Source organism: Pituophis catenifer, unplaced genomic scaffold (assembly GCF_029215685.1).
Source record: "Pituophis catenifer annectens isolate HBS135680 unplaced genomic scaffold, rPitCat1.0.hap2 SCAF_7, whole genome shotgun sequence".
NCBI classification, from domain to species: Eukaryota; Metazoa; Chordata; class Lepidosauria; order Squamata; family Colubridae; genus Pituophis; species Pituophis catenifer.
The window spans coordinates 34,020,487-34,040,828 of record NW_027256887.1 but is presented as its reverse complement, the minus strand read 5'-3'; the positions used below and the strand labels follow the sequence as shown (position 1 = coordinate 34,040,828).

General features: G+C 42.6%; 1 protein-coding gene across 1 annotated transcript in view; it reads left to right on the top strand.

Moving 5' to 3' along the window:
• NELL2 (neural EGFL like 2) overlaps positions 1 to 20,342 on the top strand; it is a 419,520-nt gene that overhangs the window by 257,011 nt on the left and 142,167 nt on the right. Inside the window, exon 13 of the mRNA XM_070947964.1 lies at positions 18,365 to 18,490. Coding sequence (XP_070804065.1) covers positions 18,365 to 18,490 — 126 coding nt within the window. The remainder of the gene's footprint in view (positions 1 to 18,364; positions 18,491 to 20,342) is intronic.

Below are 20,342 nucleotides of genomic sequence, written 5' to 3'. Positions count from 1 at the left end.
GCTGCATCGCCACTCCATCCGATTTGCACCGGGTCCTGCAGTTGCTGCAATTGCAGGACGAAGGCCCACAGTGGGCCAAGCCAGCCACAACTGGCATCGTAGTCTCCTCCAGATTGCATCAGCCCTGGAAGCTGCAGCAGTGTGGGAGCGCAGTTCTATGGGTTGAGCCAGCTGTATCCTGCATTGGGAAATTCATTGGGTTACACCAGGCCCACTGGTCGAGGTTGCAGGTGGCTGTTGCTCATCCACTGGGAACAATCAGGAAGATCTCCATGTTCTGAGCATGGGTCGTCCCCAGGGGATCATGCAGTTCTGACTTACCCAGGGTGGATAGGCACCACTCTCTACCTTGGGCAGCTGCAGCCATCGGTCCCTTCGGTGGCTCTTTTGGTGGGCTTTCCCCAGCTGGGCCCAGATTGCTGGGTGCCAGCTGTGCGCATCTCACCAGGCACCCTCCACTGCCGATCTGGCCCATCGCCAGGCATTTGTGGGGGTCCGCCATTCAGTCAGGCAGGCCCTATCACCCTCGTCCGGTTCTCTCCTGTCCTCCATCTTTCCAGAGTCTTCCCACTCCCTGGGTTGACCAGGGAGCAGCCGGGGCTCAGGACCCTGGAAAGTAGCTCCAGTTGGAGCAAAGTGTGGTTTTTCTTTTTTTGGAGTACTGGCTTAGTGTCAGGTTCCAGGTAATGCATCCATCATAAGTTGAACTCCGAGACATTCTGGTTTCTCAAAGTACAAATGTATTTAGACACATCATATTGGCACTAACTGGTGAAAAGCCAGTACTAACGTTCCCCGGCTCTTCACTTCAATATAAGTTTTCAGTTTCTCAAGTTTCCAAAGCATTGGTCACATTGTCCAACCAAGATGAGAGCTAGTTGCTCAGCGACATCTCTCCTCCTTCTTCTCCAGTCAGCCAGATGGTGGAATGTGGTTGACTCATCAGCTAGGAATGATGTTTTGACTGAAGGCTCCATTCCCCTCCAGTTTCAAACTGTGTCAAGCTGAATTCATACTAGGATGTCCAAGGATACAAACAATCCCGCACCCCAATCAAATTCAGGCTTGACACAAGATGCTGCAACTAAGAGCTATGTGGATCCTACTAAGACTTGTGGGCGATCTGAAACTGAGTATCAGCACAATAACATCAGACTGCTTGGGTGCCTTGATCTGGCAGACAACAGTAAAAGCTTCGTGCTTGTGCTCGGAAACCCGGAAAATCAGTTGAGATTTACCACCACCAACACGCCGGTTACTCTGAAAACCATGCACAGATTTCTGGTCCAAGTCGCCGGCAAAGATGTATGTTACACCATCTTCATAAATATCCACAAGGACGTTAAAATGAACAACAGCGTGAGACGATGGTTGTCGTCTCATGCTTCTCCCGGAGCTTATCAATGACCAAGATGCAGTGACAAAAAAATATGTGGATAGTCGTGACATGATATTAAAACCACAGTCCCACTATCAAACTGGTCTTTGATCATCCTAACGCCACCCACCAACCATTCATTAGCTTGTTGGCCGCTGCTGATATGATCTCTCTTAACTCTGGCTTCTGGAGGCTTACGCTTTATGACAAAACCAACAACCAAGAAGCCAAAATTCTTGTCACACAAAACTATCACAATGAAACTAAAGAAGTAAACAAATTTAATCACGGGTAATATTAAAAATTGGTTTGAGCTCAGCCGAGTATTACATTTATTCAACGATGTCAACATTAAAGTTAGTGTACATTGTAGCACCACTGTTTTGAGCCTGAACATTGCCTTATTGACTGAGAAAACTGTAATGGTTTTCAACCCCATTTAGATTTAGAAATAACCCATCAACCCTATTTAGGTTTGGAAATTACCCAGCTAGCTAAAGCATTTAAAGTCTGGTCAAGCCGGTTATACTTTGCTTTAATACACTACCAATATCTTTGACCCATCAGATTGAAAGTTTAGCATATTGTCTGAAATAAACCCAACATGAGCTTGTGTTCTGGCCTCTAACTCTTCATTAAACATCAACATGATTTGAACATCTACAACCAATGACTTTTTCACTCTGCTTACTCCCATCAAACACCATGATCGGAAACAAATCTTTGAAATCAGCCGGGGTGATGTTGCTCTGTGTAATTAGTTCATTCATCCCATAGAACTTCTCACTGAATGTTGCTGCATCCTCGTAAGCTCTCACAAACTGATGATTGGGGAACTATAAGTCATAATCGATGGCGGGATATCATTTTTGATTCAGCATAACATACATGTTCTTGAGATTGCAATGATTGAAATCGATGGGTTTGTTTCTTGGCTGCTGGTGCAATTAGCCTGGAATGCCACTAATGTCCACCTAGGTTTTTCCAATGCAATCCTGATGCTCAACCTCCAAGTGAACTCTGTCGATTGTGGTACCGTTTTAGTACAGCAATGTCTGGGCCTGAAAAGCCACCGATATTGTCTTTAATTCGATTGTTTTGTGCAGCTGCATTTATTCTAAACTCGATAGAATGACATGCAACATGAACCACGAAATTTTATCCAGCCTCACCTTTCTGGCTGTAGTGTTGTTTTTCCAAAAGATTGCATTGTCATTGATCTTTCTAACTAGCATCAGTTCATATTTAGGTCTGTAGATGATCTTGTTGTAGTTGTCGCAGAACCCGAAAAGTGTTTCAGAGGAACGATGAATGAAAACCTTCCTTTATACTCTGGGTTTTTAATCAGGTTTGCTTGACGAATGGCAAATCCAGTGTTATGTGCAATTTTAGCCATCACTGCCGTTACCTTTTACCCAGAGCTGGTTTAGTCCCTTGGCCTTGGTAAAGTAGTCAGGGTACTTTAGCATTCTGAGCATCATCGTAGCCTGCCCAGGATAAAACACAGTCTTGATTTCTTGGCAGTATGAAATTCTTGCAAACAGATGCATCAAATCATTGTTTGCCAAAGCTACAGCATACAGTCCGCATAATCTTCATTATTGTTTTGGGTTTAAACGTCCTTTAAATAGCAGGTAAGATTCTGTGGGATGAGTAAAGAGATCTTGCAATTAAATGTTGATACAAATATCACCGGTATTGTTTAAGTTTGTGCTGACAACAGGTTGATACCCATGAAACTCGTAGCTTTCTACGCCATCAATTAGAACAGGTTCTGTAAATCTCAGAATATCACTCATAATTTGTTTATTGTACAGAATATTTTTTAAGCTAATCAAAGTCCTGCTCCTGTGTTTAATTGTTTCATCAAGTCTTGAACAGCAATAGTGTTAACACCCGAGCCTACTAGCAGATTATTTATATATGTTGTGGTTGATTTTTGTGAAATTGGTGCTGTCTGTTCTGCTGCTGCTGCTCTATCGATTTTTGCTCTATTGATATCGGTCTTTGTTATAGCCACATCTTTTCCAATATCTATAGCATGTAAACCGATCTGCTTTGCTGCTGATTTTCTTTAATAGCCTTCTTACTTAACTCTGTGTTTGTTAGCTTTGAAGCTACGCTCAATGTAGCTAATCATTTAAAAAAGCTCATGACAGTGTCAAATAAGCCAGCACCCCAATAACATGTTTCTTTTTATACCTTCGTTTAGTTTCAATCAGCATTTTTTTAAAGAGCCAACGTAAAATTTTTATAAGCCTCCTTGCTTATTATTTTTTGTCTAAGTAATTCATCCGATATGTCTACAATCTCGTTTCTTACTCCCGTGTTGCCCGCCTTATAACTTGCCATTTGTAAACTAAGCATTTCGATCAACGCATTTGGATCTGAAGGCATCAGTGTGATTCCTTCCCCTGTAACCCTTCTAGACTCATCATATATTGGCTTGATAATTTGCTTGTATTTTTCATCCCTTCTTGATCTTATCTTTTCGGTTGGCAGATTGACAATTGCATTAGTTTTAAGTAAAATGTCCTTGTAGTTATCAAAGACTTCTGAAGTGTAGATTCCTCTATCCTGACTCTTTGATATTACTAGTTCCCATAACCCCACTGACCCATTATATTTATCATTTCCAATGACGATATCGTCCCCTGAAATAACAAGTTCAGCATCGCCGATGTAAAACTTTCAGTCTCTGTCATACAACCCAAACGTTTTATCCATTGTCGTTTTGCTTGCCGTCGATCTCAGGTAATGGGCTGCTGTTGGTCCTATTTTTAATAGGCTTTCGGCTGCACCGACATCATCAGTTTCTGCTTTTATGCTAGGATAATTAGGAAATGTTACCACTTTTAGTTGTGATGCAGGCAGTGCATCATGTTGCACCGGCTGGAGGGACTGGGAGTGGGGGGCACCGTCTTGCAGTGGTTCTCCTCCTATCTCTCCGACCGATCGCAATCTGTGTTGACAGGGGGGCAGCGGTCGACCCCGAGGCACCTTGTTTGTTGGATGCCACAAGGGTCGGTCCTCTCGCCCCTCCTGTTCAACATTTATGTGAAGCCGCTGGGCGAAATCATCCGTGGTTTTGGGGTGGAGTTCCATCACTACGCTGATGATACTCAGCTGTACATCTCCACCCCAGACCATCCCAACGATGCCTTGGAAGTGATGTCCCAGTGCCTGGAGGCCATGCGGGTCTGGATGGGGAGAAACAGGCTTCGACTCAACCCTTCCAAGACCAAATGGCTGTGGCTGCCGGCGTCCCGGTATAGCCAGCTGGTGCCATCACTGATTATTGGAGGTGAATCATTGGCCCCCACGGAAAGGGCTCGCAACTTGGGCGTCCTCCTGGACGCACGGCTGTCTTTAGAAGAGCATATGACGGCCGTGGCCAGGGGGGCTTTCTATCAGGTTCGCCTGATATGCCAGTTGCGCCCCTTTCTGGATTGGGACTCCCTATGCACAGTCACTCAAGCACTCGTCACTTTTTGTCTGGACTATTGTAACGCTCTCTACATGGGGCTCCCCTTGGGGTGCACCCGGAGGCTCCAATTGGTGCAGAATGTGGCCGCACGGGGGATTAAACTTCCTGGAGGGGGTGGATGAGCCTTTTGAGGTTTGGACTGACCAGAAAAATCTCATGGCTCTGAAGACCCCGAGGAAGCTCTCTCTAAAGCAGGTCCGTTGGGCTCAATATTTCAAACGCTTTAACTTTAACCTGAAATATATCCCAAGAGGCAAGAAGCTTCTGGCTGATGCTCTCTCCCGCAAACCACAATTTGACAGCCAAAGGGAAGAGGTAGTTCATGCCATGATCTCAGAGACTCAGCCAGCTGCCCAAGCCCGCACCAGAGTGCAAACGCGCCAGGGTTCAAATCTCCCCGAAGGCAAGTTGACAGCAGAGCTAAAAGTGGCGCTCTCTAATGATTCCTGGTTCAAAAAAAACCAGGCGGACCTAACCCTAAGGGATGGGTTGGCTTGGAAGGGGACTAAACTTCACGTGCCCCGCAGCCTGCGGTTCCTGGTACTAAAGAGAAGTCAAGATTCGCACCTAGGGGGCCACTTTGGGTTTTTAAAAACCCTCCATTTGACTAGGAGGCAATTCTGGTGGCCAAAGATGAAAGCTGATGTGGAAGACTACGTGAGGAGCTGTGCCACCTGCGCCACCATGAAATACCGACCAGGAAAGCCCCCTGGACTTCTCCAGGCTGTAGCCGAACCCACAAAGCCCTGGGAGGAGATTGCGATGGACTTCATAGTTGAGCTCCCGGACAGTGGGGACAACCGGGTCATTTGGACTGTCATTGATTTATTCTCCAAGAAAGCCTACTTCACTGCCTGCAGCGGACTATCCTCAGCCAAAAAACTGGCAAAGCTGTTTGTGAAACACATCTACAGGCTACATGGAGTCCCAAAAAGAATAATATTGGACCGCGGGGTCCAGTTTACCGCTAAGTTCTGGAGGGAGTTCCTACAATCCATTGGGTCGTCCCAGGGTCTCAGCTCGGCTTTTCACCCATCGACTAACAGATCGCCTGAAAAATTGAACTCAATGGTGGAGCAGTACATTAGGTGTTATGTGAATTATCAACAAGAGAACTGGGCGGACTTGCTACCATTCGCAGAAGTTGCTTATAATAATGCAGTACACAGCAGTACTGGGTTGACTCCTTTTCAGATAACTATGGGCATGGATTTTGTGCCGATGCCTGAGTTGCCTAGAGAGCCGCCTACTTCCAAGTCCCTGACGGACTGGATGACCTCATTGAAAAAGGGTTGGGAGAATACCAAAAAAGCTTTAGCGGAGTCAGCAAAAAAGTATAAGGCCCAGGCCGACAAAAACCGGAGTCTCCAACCACATTTCAGAATAGGTGATAAGGTGTATTTGTCAACCAAGTATCTAAGATTAAGGTTGCCTAGCAAGAAGTTTGGACCCAAATTCATTGGTCCCTTTCCTATAGTGAAAGTGATTAATCCAGTGACTGTCCAACTTAGACTCCCTCGCATATTAGGGAAAATACACCCCGTTTTCCACAGTAGCTTATTGAAACTAGTCAGAGAATCTACCCTCAGACCTTTGCCAGCTGCTCTGTCCCCTCCTTTAGTAGTACAAGGGGAGACTCATTATGAGGTGAAGAAAATCCTAGATTCTAGACTCTACAGGGGGCGATTACAATATTTTGTGCACTGGAAAGGCTACCCTTTGGCCGAAGCTACTTGGGTTAAAAGTTGGGATGTGAAGGCTGATGCACTCGTGAAGCAGTTTCATGACAAATTTCCTGACAAACCGAAAGGTCCTCCGGGGGAGGGAGGGGGGGTTGAAGGGATTGGTGCTAGCGTTAACCCCTTCTTTTGTGTTTGTCTGTTTTATTTTTAGGATGTGGTTTTTCTGCGGGGGGGGGATGCCTGTCAGCCTGGGAAGCCATATTAGGCTGGAAGCTTCAATGCTGCCATCTCCTCGTGTGTGGGAAAGTAGGAGGGGGGATTTAGGAGAGGAGAATTAGTAGACATAATAGCATTCTTCCTATCAGTCAAGGTCAGAGGCTGAGTCGAGGTGGAACGGACGTTGATTGGAGCATGTGACCGACTGGGGAGAAGTGGGATGGTTTTGGGAGCTTTGAATTACTGAAGGAAAGCCTGGGCTTTTCAGATTCGGGATTTCCCAGATGTGCCAGTTTGCCTATTCTAGTAAAGAGGACTTTGGAAAATGCTTGCTTCCGTGTCTTTACTTGGAGAGGGGTTTTTTTCTGGAACACTGACATATGGATTAACAAACTACAAGATAAAGAGGGGAATATATGCTACCAAAACGAGGAGAAGAAAAACAGTCCAGGAATTTTATGAGAAATTATACAAAGAGACTGACTGCTATACAGAAGGGAAAATATTACAATGTTTTGAGAAAGCGAAACTACCAAAAATCCCAGAATAAATAAAAAATATGTTACATGAAGAAATAAGGATGTCAGAATTATTAGAGGCGATCCCAAAACAAAAAAATAATAAGACACCTGGCCCTGATGGTCTACCAATAGAATTATATAAAGAAATGTAAGATAGCCTAGGACAAGTCTTACTTGAAGTATATAACACAGTTTTAGAAGAGGCGAAAATACCATCATCGTGGGTGGAGGCAAACTTTGTACTGATACCAAAGGAGAACTCTGATAGGATGCTAATAAAAATCTATAGATCTATATCTCTTCTAAATACAGACTATAAGATATTCACATCAATAATAACTAATCATCTAAAAAAGTTTTAAAATGAGTTTATTCACATCGACCAGAACGGTTTCTTACCAAAAAGATAAATGAAAAATAATATAAGAATAATACTAGATGTTCTATAATATTATGAGATACATAGCGGCACACAGGTAGCACTGCTATTTTTAGATGCTCTAAAAGCATTCAATAACGTCAACTGGGAATTTATGGCACAACAATTAAAGTATATGGCATTTGGCAACAAATTTTTAAATATGTTTTCGGTGACATATTCTAAGCAAGAAGCCAAAGTAATAGTGAATGGAGAGGTGACAAAAATTTTTAAAATTCAGACGAATACTAGACAAGGGTGCCACTATCCCCATTATTGTTCATATTGTCCCTGGATATGTTAACGAGGTTAGTATGGAAAGAAACACAAATCAAAGGACAGGAAATTAGGAAAGGAATTTACAAAGTGCAAGCTTTTGCAGGCAATCTGGTTTTTATCTTTGAGGATCCATTATAATCGAGCGTGAAACTTATGGAAGTATTAGAAGAATACAGAGATGTAGCTGGATTGAAAATTACCAAGGACAAAATTAAAATGATTGTTAAAAATATGATGAACAAACAGAAGGAGGAGTTGACCAAGAGAACAAACATACAGATAGTGAAGAAAATGAAATATTTAGGAATTTATATAACTGCAAGATGCACTTCAATCAAAGAAGATAATATGCCAAACTGATGAATCACATAAAAGAAGAGTTGGGGAGATGAAGAAATTTGAGGCTTTCTTTAATGGGAAGAATGATCAAGATGAACATCCTACCAAAATTACTCTTCTTGTTTCAGAATATCCCTATAAAATTAGATAAAAAATATTTTAGAAAATTGAATAAAGCGGAATACGTTTGGCAAGGGAAGAAACCAAGGATTAAATTTAAACTTTTACAAGAAACAAAAGAAAGAGGACGGTTCAGCGTGCCGGACTGCGAGTTATATCATCAAGCAGCAACACTCACCTGGGTAATAGAATGGATAAATTTAAAAAATAGAAGATTGTTAATGTTAGAGGGCCACGACTTACATCTAGGATGGCACACATTTTTGTGGTGTGGGAAACAAGTAGCACATCGATATTTTCAAAAACATTTTATAAGACAGGCTTTATTGGAGATATGGAATAAATTTAAGCAGCAGAATTAAATGAATGTTCGAATTTGGTTATCCACATTAGAAACGTTAGTACACCCAAACCTCATCAAACAGGGAAAATATGTTACATAAAAGGATATAATAAATGAAGAAGGGGGACTGAAATCAAGGCAAGAATTAAAAGAACAAGGGGTAGATTTGGAGTGGTGGTCCTATTTACAGATCCAATCACATTACTTGAAAGACATGAAAGATTGGTAAAGAAAATTTATAAATTCTTATTGGATTATAAAATGGAGGAAGAGCAGGTCAAAGAAATGATGGTGGCATGGGCAATAAATTTTGGGTACAGTATACGATTGAAAAAATGGCAAGAATTATGGGGGGAAAAATAGGAAAATAACATTGGCAATACTGTATAAAGAAAATTTATACAAAATGTTCTACAAGGGGCATCTTCCACCAGCGAGATTGGCAAAAATGTTTAGAAATTTATCACCAAAATGTTGGAAATGCAATCACAAATCAGGCACGTACTACCATATGTGGTGGTCATGTAAAAAAGCAAAGGAGTATTGGCGTGCCTCCTAAGGCAGCACTTAACATCCAGCTGCCTGCAATTACTGCAAGTTCAATTCCCCCCAGGCTCAAGGTCGACTCAGCCTTCCATCCTTTCTAAGGTGAGTAAATTGAGGACCCAGTTTGTGGGGGCAATAAGCTGACTTTGTATAAACATACAAAAGTATGAAGGCTATTGCTTAACGCATTGTAAGCCGCCCGGAGTCTCCAGAGAAGGGCGGCATATAAATCAAATAATTAAAAAAAAGATTAAAAGGTAACGGTTCCCCTCGATATATGTGCTAATCATTTCCGACTCTAGGGAGTGGTGCTCATCTCTGTTTCTTTTTTTTTATTATTAAAAAGTTTTATCAAATATTACAATAATTTTTCCCCGTCCCTCTTCCCCCCTTCCCTCCTCCAATATGTGTTTTCCGATGGTGTTAGGCCAGGGGTCCCCAACCTTTTGGACCTCGGGGACCACCAACTTCATAATTTTAAATTTCGCGGTTCAGGCAATAATGATTTTACCCAGCCAACAAAGCACACTGTACTTATATCCTTCCTCATCCATTTTCTTAAAAAAGAGGGGGAAAAACACTTCTAAGGTTTTACTAAAAACAGTTTCCAATTACATAGTATTGGCATAAAGCCTGGTTAAAGCAAACATGCTTAGTCATAAAGACTTGAGGCAAGCCATTCTGCTTAAGGTTTAAATTGAACTTAAGTGCATTATCCGGTATAATGCAGATTACTTCTGGCTGAAATACCATAAATTGGGCATCTTAACCATAAACCAGGGATATGATTTTTTTTTGTATGGGTGCTGAAGGCTATAGTAAGTACAACATGTTGGAGCCTGCACTGCAACAGGGGACGGAAACATATAAAAGCTTTAAAAATACAGGAAGATTAAATATTGTTTCTGTTAATGTAACCATCTGGACTCCCAGTACAGGATGGGGTCCTTCAGGCACTCTCCCTCCTCTCTGTCTCTCTTTCTCTCTCTCTCCCTCTCTTTCTTTCTCTCCCACTCTTTCTCATTCTCTCTTTCTCTCTCCCCCCTCTCTCTCTCCCCCACTCTCTCATTCTCTCTTTCTCTCTCTCTCCCACTCTTTCTCTCATTCTTTCTCCACCCTCTTTCTCTCTCTTTCTCCCACTCTCTTTCTCTCTTTCTCTCCCCTTCTCTCTCCCCCCACTCTCATTCTCTCTCTCTCTCTGTCCCCCTTTCTCTCTCTCCCTCCACTTTCTCTCTCTCATTCTGATACTCTTTCATTTTGTCTCTCTCTCTCTCATTCTCTGATTCTTTGATTCTCTCTTTCATTCTCTGTCTCTTTCTCTGTCTCTCATTCTCTCTCTCTCTCACTCTGATTCTCTCTGTCTCTGTCTCTTTCTCTCATTCTCTTTCATTCTGTCTTTCTCTTTCATTCTTTGTCTCTTTCTCTGTCTCATTCTGATTCTCTCTCTTTCTCTCTCATTCTCTCTCTCTCTCATCTCAATGGCCAGCCAGTGTCTTGGGGCTGAGAGGAAGTCAAGCATCTCCCTGAGAGACTGAGGGCCGGAAGAAGTGTGGGAGCGAAGCACTACTTGAACTTGTGCGGCATGAGCATTCGCCTTGGTATATTTGTGCCAGCTGATGGCCAAGGCAGTCCTCATTTCTCTGCTGAAAGTGCAGCATCAGGATTCTGCCTTGGTATATTTGCGGCGCAAGGCAGCCCTCATCTCCTGATGCTTGGGACTCAGAGCGGTAAATGGTGACTGGTCCGGGGAGCAGCTGGATTTTGCTCCCCATTGCGGACGCCAGATCAGCCCCCTGCAAGATCTCATCTTTCAAGGAGCGCTCCCTGAAGTGGCACTGGAAACTTTGGTCGGGCTCCTCCAGAGACGAGAGCTTGCAGGGGGCCGATCTGGTGTCTGCAATGGAAAGCAAAATCCAGCTTCTTCTCTCTGCTGTGAAACTCCGCAAAGAAACCAGCTGGTTCCAGCATTGAGCGGCATGCAGCCTTGACGAGATCGGCAGAGCTTCCTGAATCTGAGTTGCTGGAGCTGACCGATGACGCTATGGGAGCGCCGACAACATTGAGGGGAAGCTGTGCCGATCTCGTCAAGGCTGCATGCCACTGAATGCTGGACCCAGCTGGTTGCTACGCAGAGCTTCCCCCGCCGTCCCAGGCATCCAGGGGGATATTACCGATGCTCCGACTTCCCCAGCTCACCCCCAGTGATGGCGAGCCCCACCTGTCTGGGGAAGTCGGAGCGTCGGTAATATCCCCCTGGATGTCTGGGGGAAGCTCCGCTCAGCAACCAGCTCGTTCCAGCATTGAGTGGCATGCAGGCTTGACGAGATCGGCACAGCTTCCCCTCAATGTTGTCGGCGCTCCCGTAGCATCATCAGTCAGTGCCAGCAACTCAGATTCGGGAAGCTGTGCCGATCTCATCAAGCCTGCGTGCCACTCAATGCTGGAACCAGCTGCATCTTTTCTATTATTTTCAATAAGAAATGCCAATTCAATCGATCAAATGCTTTCTCCGCATCAGGAAATATTAGCACCACAGGGATTTGGTTGTTCTTCCCCAGATACTCTAATAGGTTAACCACTTGTCTTACATTACTCTTCATTTGTCTACCATTTATAAAACCGGTTTGATCATTATGAATCATTTGTTGCATGACTGTCATTAACCTATTTGCTAGTATTTTAGCAAAAATTTTGTAATCTGTATTTAAAAGTGATATAGGCCTATAATTTTTTGGCTTAGTGTGGTCTTGCTCCTCCTTTGGAATCAGAGAAATAAAAGCTGTCCTCCAGGATGAGGGTACATCTCCTCCAGATTGTATGTTGGTAAATAACTCTTTGAGTGGTCCCACCATTTCTAACTGCAAGTGTTTATAATAAGCAGTTGTCAAACCATCCGTCCCAGGGGCTTTACCCACTTTCAACTGCTTAATTGCAAGCATGATCTCTTTGGAAGTTATTGGTTGATTTAAACCCTCCCTTTGCTCTCTTGTAATTATAGGAATATTCTCTTTCTGTAAGTATCTATCTACATCTATACTTTGAGTTTTATCACTAGCATACAACCTCGTATAAAATTCTAAAAATGCTTTTTAATCATGTTTTGCTGACAAACCTCTTTACCTTTATATTCTATTTTCTCTATGGTCCGTGACTTTTGTTTTTTCCTTAACAGATATGCTAACCATCTCCCTGGTTTATTAGCATTGCAAAAAGTATTTTGTTTAGCATATTGCAAATTAGTTGTGACCTGATCTGCCATTAGCATATTAAATTGCCCTCGCAGTAAGTTAATTGCCTCTTTTATTTTCTTGTCTGCTGGGTTCAATATCAAAGCTTGTTCTTTTTTTTTAATTTCCTCTTCTAAGTCCTTCCTTTTTTTTCCTGTTTATGTCTATATTTATTATTCAAATATATCAAAATACCTCTCATATATGCTTTACTTGCATCCCAAACCATTTCCATAGATGTACCCTTATGCATATTTATAATAAAAAATTATTTCATAAATTTTTTACATTCTTTTACATTTTCCTCATATCTAAACAGATTTTCATTTAACCTCCAAGACCTCTTAAATCCCATTCCATACTCTAATTCCATCCAAACTGGACTATGATCCATTAAAACTCTTGGGCAGGGAATAGTTATGGATTGTACTGTAATAGAGACTAAGCTGGTTTTGAACTTAATAACGGCTGCCAGATTACTGGTGGCACAGTACTGGAAGAAGAAAGATCCACCTACTATTGAGGAATGGACATTAAAAGTTGTGCATTTGGCGGAAATGGCAAAAATTTCATCATACCTTAAAGACCATTCAAATGAGAGATATATATCGGAATGGAGAAAATGGATTGATTACATACAGAAGAAGTATCCGAATAAGAAGATTCATATAGCTTATGAATGAAATAATATTAAGTAGTTTATGTTTGTTTTTTCTGAGTTATAAGGACTTAAGGACCTAGGGAGAATATGAAATGTAATAATTTGTTAGCACATTTTAGTTTTTGGTTTGTGAATGCTATACCCTGTGCTCGTTCTGGGAAGTCTAGGGAGGGGGGTGGGGGAGGGAGGGGAAGGGAGGGTGGGAAGGGGAGGGTGGGGTTGAGGGGGGAAGGGTGGGGGGTGAAAATGTTTGTATTTTTCATAAAACTTTTCAATAAAAAAAAACCTCTTGGGCAGATCTTCGTCTTCACCCTAGAAAAAAGATCATTAGTAATTAATATGAAATCAATCCCAGAGAAAGATTGATGTCTATCAGAGAAAAAAGTAAAGTCTTTTTCTTCAGGGTTCCTCTCTCTCCAGATATCTCTAAACTCCATATCATCCATCATTTCAAAAAACGATTTTGGCAATCTAGCACGCGTTGAGATATTTTGCAAGAGCCCCTTCTTATCTTTTTTAGTTTCCAAAACTCCATTCCAATTGCCCAATAAAATACATGATTTGTAATCCCATTGTAGTAACTTGGAATGTAAAAGCTTATAAAAATTTTCCTGTTGTTAGTTCGGTGCATATACTCCAATTAAAAGTGTTTTTTCTCCTTTTATTAAAAGTTCAATTGCTATAAATCTTCCTTGATCATCTGTTTCAATTAATTTGGCAATTAAGTCTTTTTTTAGATGTATAACTATACCATTCTTCTTCTCGGGAGCAGATGCAACAAAATGTATACCTAACCTTGCATTTATTAAATATTTTTGATGTTTACTTCTAATATGAGTCTCTTGTAAACAGATTACATCATTTTTAAACTGTTTCAAATAATGAAATATTTTTCTCCTCTTTTGTGGTGAATTTAGGCCATTAACATTCCAAGTCAGAAATCTAGTTGCCATTCTTGGCCGCCTGAAGCTTTTGGAACATCTGCTGGAAATCTCCATGCATTTTACTTTTTGGTCTTGCTCCTCCCACTGCTTCTGTTTTTGTAGTTTCTTGCATCATGTGTAGTTGCTGCAATCTTAATTCTTCTTGACACTTGGCTGCCGCTTGGGTCTGTCTTTGATCCTTAGGTTCTTCTATTTTGTCAAATACCTCCAAAGCTTGAGCAGTAGTTGAAAGTTGTATTAAGTCTTCTTGAATAATCAAAGCTCCCCTTTGGGCCTGTGCCAGCGATTCTTCCTTCTCCCCCTTTCTTGCCCCCTCTGCTTCCGTCTTCCTTCTAGCTTCTGGAGACTGGGCATCCAGCCTTTAGTACATTGGTGTAAAAATCTCTTGCCTTCCACACTGAATTAAGACGATATCTTTCTCCTGAATAGTTCACCACTAGTCCGGCTAGAACCTCCCATCTGTACTGTATCTGACGGTTTCTCAGTTCTTCCACCAGAAAGGTGTAATCCCTTCTGGCTCTCAACATTTTGGGGGGGATTTCTTTCAGTATTAAAACCTCCTGCCCCTACACTTGAAGTTTATTTTTAAAAGTGACTTTTAGGATTTCATTGTGTATTCTCCTTGTTGTAAAATAGACTACAATGTCTCTTGGTAGATGTTTCTGTCTGGCAACCCATGAATTGATACAGTAAATTTTGTCAATTTGCCATTCAAGATTTGCTTTTTGATCTCCCATTATCTGTGCAAATGCTTCTGAAAAGATCTCTCTCAAATTCTCTTGCTTATTTTCTTTGAGGCCTCTTATTCTCAAAGCAAATTCCATATCTCTATATTGTATCATTATCACATCGGCCTCTGCTCTTTCCATCTTATTCTGGACTTCTCCCATTTTATTTTCCAAGTTCTCATTAGACTGCTTAATTTCTTCCACTTTTTCATCTATTGCTTCAATATGGCCTGCCAGACCTTGAACTGCCATAATAATATCTTCTCTAATTTCTTGATTCCGTTTTTGAATAATCTCTTTAATTTGAACTATCTCCTCAGCAACATCTCGAATTTTATCCTCAAACACCGAAGTAATTTTTTTTTTCTGTAACAGAGGCTTGTATTTTAAGGGCTTCCTGCAACATTTCAAGTGTTAATATTGGTGGTTCCATTGGAACAGAGAGAGATTGCAATTTGGATGTTTGAGCTGGCGAGGTCCCAGCACTTTTGGGGACAATAGTCTTTACTTGTTTTGAAGCCATTTTTAGTTTCCAATTTGAATTTATTTAGCAGCCAGAACAACAAATCCACCAAATCCAAAAATTCCCAGTCTTTAAATAATATCAATCCTTTTTTTAAAAAATCACTGCTGTGATCTTTTTAGCCTTTAATCTTTTTTTTTTTGAAGCAAAAATCTCTAATTTTGAACAGGGGCTACCAGCGCTAAATGAAACTTTCCTCTTTAACTTTCGCTTTCACGCCCCATTAAAGCTCAATCGCCATCTTGGTTTCACTTTCTCCCCTTAATGAGTCAGAAGGAAGTAATACACATTTGGAGTTAAAGTTCAGTACTTGCAAATCTGATCTCTCCTGAGTTTGCTCAGCCTGCTTCCGAATGATGTTTATTCCAAGCGTTGTTTGCAGGGGTGGTCGCGGCGTCTTCTGCTTAAAGCAGAAACGTCCCAGATCTGGAGCTCTGTCGGGCTTCCAGGGAGCTCTCACCCTTCAAGCCCCAGAATTGTTCCTGAGGCTCCTTGGGGAGCTCTACCTACGCCCTTCTGCTCTCTTCCTCTCCTTTTCCCAGGGAGAAAGTTTTCAAGCCTCTAGACTGTTGATTTGCGCTGTTCTAGCAGCTTTACAAGATCGCGGGGCTGGCGCTCAAAAAGGAGCATCTTTGGCGCCTGCGGTGCCACCAGAAGTCGCTCATCTCTGTTTCAAAGCCGAAGAGCCAGTGCCACCCGAAGAAGTCTCCGTGGTCATGTGGCTGGCATGACTAAATGCCAAAGGCGCACGGAACGCTTCCCACCAAAGGTGGTCCTTATTTTTCTACTTGCATTTTTTACGTGCTTTCGAACTGCTAGGTTGGCAGAAGCTGGGAAAAGTGATGGGAGCTCACCCTGTTACGTGGCACTAGGGATTTGAACCACTGAACTGCCAACCTTTCGATTGACAAGCTCAGCAGCCACTGAGCCACTGTGTCCCCTTTAAGATTAACTGTTATTATATCTAGTTCTTTGGTTAATTATGGGTTATGAAAAATATTAATTCCAGCCCTTCTTAAAATTGCTTTATAAATCATGACATATTTTGATTTATTGTGCTAATTTGGTGGGATTCTAGACTTAAAAAAAAATAAATTAGATAATGTAAATGTATGTACCAGCATCATTTGTGTTGCGTCTTAGTGTAGAACAATTACTTCTTATAGATGATTTAATTGAAACAGGACTTTTTTAAAAAATACAATAAACAAATTCCATGCCTCCCATGGAATGTGGTGGCTGCTGCTGTGATCTCTTTGAGATAATTTTCTACACTGCATAAGTAATAAAAATTTCACAAATATAAGTGTTGTGGATATTTGTTCTTCCATTTTAATTTCTAATACTTAACATCTAATATTAATCAATAATTCCAGTCATTGTTCTGACTATATTTATTAAAATTACTAAAATATTAATTATTTTATATACTGTATAAATTGTATGTATACATATACATAAACATATACACTACACTATACACACACACACGTGTGTGTGTAGTATATACATATACTTATCTAATAATATGAGGCTGGTATACATTTTATTTATGTAACAATCTACATAAAGCAATTAGCAGTTGCCTGTCATATTTGTAGTCATAAATATTCCTCTAAAGTGTTACAAGGGATGAAGGAAATTGCTTCTTCAACTAAATAGTCACAGAATAAAAATTGGTGACTTGGGCTACTATAACTTAAATCCCTGCCTAGGACAGGGGTCAGCAACCTTAAACACTCAAAGAGCCATTTACCACAGAAAAGAAAACACTGGGAGCCACAAAACTTGGGTGGGCATGGCCAACTTGACATCACTCCCTCCTACCCAACCAGACCTACCCAGCTGGTCATTAAGGCAGAGAACCAGTTGTTAAATTATTTGCCCTACCCGACCCCACCTCTCTCTCTCTGTGTGTCTATCTGTCTCTCTCTCCCTCTTTCTCTCTCTCTCCTTTCCACTATTTGAACCCTTCTGGAGATATTAAGATTTCAAGAACAACTAAAGTTTAGCTCTCAGGTAGTTCAAAGGCTTTTACCTATTATATCAAAGGAAAGGAAAGTGTGCTAGAAGAGCAAATGGGGGTGGGGAAGAGAAACCAGGACATAGAATGCTTGATGGGTACAGAGACGAGACTGGCTCCTTCCTTCCTTCCTTCCTTCCTTCCTTCCTTCCTTCCTTCCTTCCTTCCTTCCTTCCATCCATCCATCCATCCATCCATCCATCCCTCCCTCCCCCCTCCTTTGATTTTCACCTCCCTTCCTTTAATCCTGTATATTATGGTTTGTTATTGTTAGTATTTATTAAAGAATGCTGTGTAATTTAGAAGCTCTTAGCAAAAATAACAGCAGCTGTTGTTTGTGGCTGAAGCTATCCTGGGCTGTTATTTTTATACACACACACACACACACACACACACACACACACACACACACACCCCACCTACTTTTATTCTACTTCTAAGGGAGAGTGAAGAAGAGACCTTCAGAGGCAGATCCCTCTCTGAATAGCCTCCTGTCCAAATTTTGACTGATTTCCTCTTTGATCCTCCAATGAACAGACCCCACCCCCCTTTTTGGACTCTGGACCACCAGGCCTTTATTTTCCCCATTTATTAGATGGGGAAATATTGGATTTTTATTGGGTCTTCCCCCAGCCCCACACCAAAAGGAAAGCCAGCTGGGCTTCTCCTCCTACAAGTCCCCCTACCCTTCCCCCTGCTCCCTGCTCCCTTCCCCCTATCCCCCACTCAATCCCACTTCGGGACAGTGGAGTACACTGCAGCAGACAGATGAAAGAGCCGCATGTGGCTCTGGAGCCGTGGGTTGCCCATACTTGGCCTAAGAAATAAGACAGAGACAATTGCTCTAATTGGCGACATTATTCCAATCTGTGTTAAAAACAGGATATTCAGCAGTGTTTGTTCATCTGGTCTTGTTGTTTTATCCACAGATATTGATGAATGTGCTGAAGGGAGACATTACTGTCAGGAAAATACTATGTGTATCAACACACCAGGATCATTTATGTGTGTCTGCAAAACAGGTTACATCAGAATTGATGACTACTCTTGTACAGGTAGGAATAGTTTCTTAACATAAGCAGATGCCCATTACTTCACTTAAAGATTATTCACGTTTTAAGTCATCAGCAGATATAAAAAAGATGTTACTCTGTTTTCTTTCATACAATGAGAGTCATATGATTACCAGAATTTTTTATGACATCTGTCTTGGTTAATTTTAAAGTATTCTTATTATATTTATTTATTATTTAAACTTAAGCTTAAATATTCCTCTTGTTTAAAGGGGAAAGGGGAAAGCTTGAATTTTGCACTAACATAGAAGACGTATGAATAAATATAATGTAAGAAGTGAAATGTAAGGAGACAACCTCCCCTTTCTTCTTTCCAATTTTAAGCTCCTACCCTCCCACCCACTTTATGGTGTAGAGCAGAGGTGTCAAACACAATTTCATTTAGGGCCAGATCAGCATTATGATTTCCCTCAAAGAGCCAGTAGCTGGGTCACCGCAACTAGGTGGGTGTGGCTGGCTCAACACTGCTCACTGGCCGTGGCTGACTCAGGATGGCTGGGTCAGGATGGAACAAGTTGCACTGGCTAACTCGACATGGGCACAATTTGATGCCCCACAAGTGTGCGTGCACACACACACACATGCATTCCAAGTTTGGGACTTTTATCCACAGAGGAAGGAAAGGGCCTTCTCCCCAAGCCCAGGTATGATTTGCAGTTTGTAAGCTCAGATGTAGATAAAAGTATCCAAGCTTGGAACTGTGTGTGTGTGTGTGTGTGTGTGTGTGCTTCCTTTGGCACAGAATGCCAAAGGAGACGTTCTTCTCCCAATCCCATTGTTGGCATTTCCCTGCCTGGTGCCCTCTCCCAGCAAAGCAGGAAGCAGAGGACGCCGCTACTGTGTGTGGAAGCATGGAGGAGAAAGTTTGCAGGAAGCAGTTTCCTCCAAGCCCAACTTCTGCCTTGACAGACCTCTGGAGAGCAAGAGGAGGTGGCAGGGGAGCAGTGCTCCCTGGTCCTGCATGAGGGAGGCTGGCCCTTCTTGAAAGGGAATCCCCATTTCCAATCATGTATGGTAAGGATGCTGGCTTGTTGGGGCAGTCTTCCCTCATTCAGCTTCCCCGCCACTCTTTCCTCTTCTCCAGAGATCTGTCAAGGCAGAAGTTGGACTTGGAGGAAACTGCTTCCTGCAAACTTTCTCCTCCACACTTTGATACACAGCAGCAGCATCCTCCGCCTCCTGTGGGGGCCAGGCAAGGCTGGAAGGGGGGATCCAGAGGTGTCCAGTGGAGGAAGGCAAGGCCAGGGTGAGTGCCAAAGCCTAGTCCACCAGAGGAGCCTCACCGTCCCTCTCAGGCCATGCAGAGGACCCCCAGATGGTGGCATGGGCTGCTGGAGCCTGGGCAGTGGAGGACAAGTGCCCAACCCAGTCCTCAAGCTCCTGGGGCACTGGGACCCCACCCCCTGCTTCCTTGAGGGGGTGGCCAGCTTTGCTTACCTTCTCCTCAAGGTAACTAGGTAACCTTGAGAAGGTAACCTCCCCGAAGCTAAGACATTTCCCGATAATAAGCCCAATTGGGCTTTTGAGTGCATGCATTAAAATAACCCCCCCTGAAAATAAGCCCCCCCCAAATACTTAGACGCATGCACAGTTGCCATGCAAACAACACAACATGAGGAAGCAAGGCTGGAGGGAGGGAAGGGAGGGGGATCATGCCCCATGCACCCCTGCCATCCATGCGGAACGGCCTTGAGGAGGCCGCTCCTTCAAACTGTAGCTCGTGCACCCCTTCTCTTAGTGGGGGCCGCAAAGAGCAGCTGCAAAAAAAACTTGCCAGCCCTAGCCCTGTTGACCTGGGACTGGGCGGAGGGGGACTGGCGCCGAAGCTCTGGTG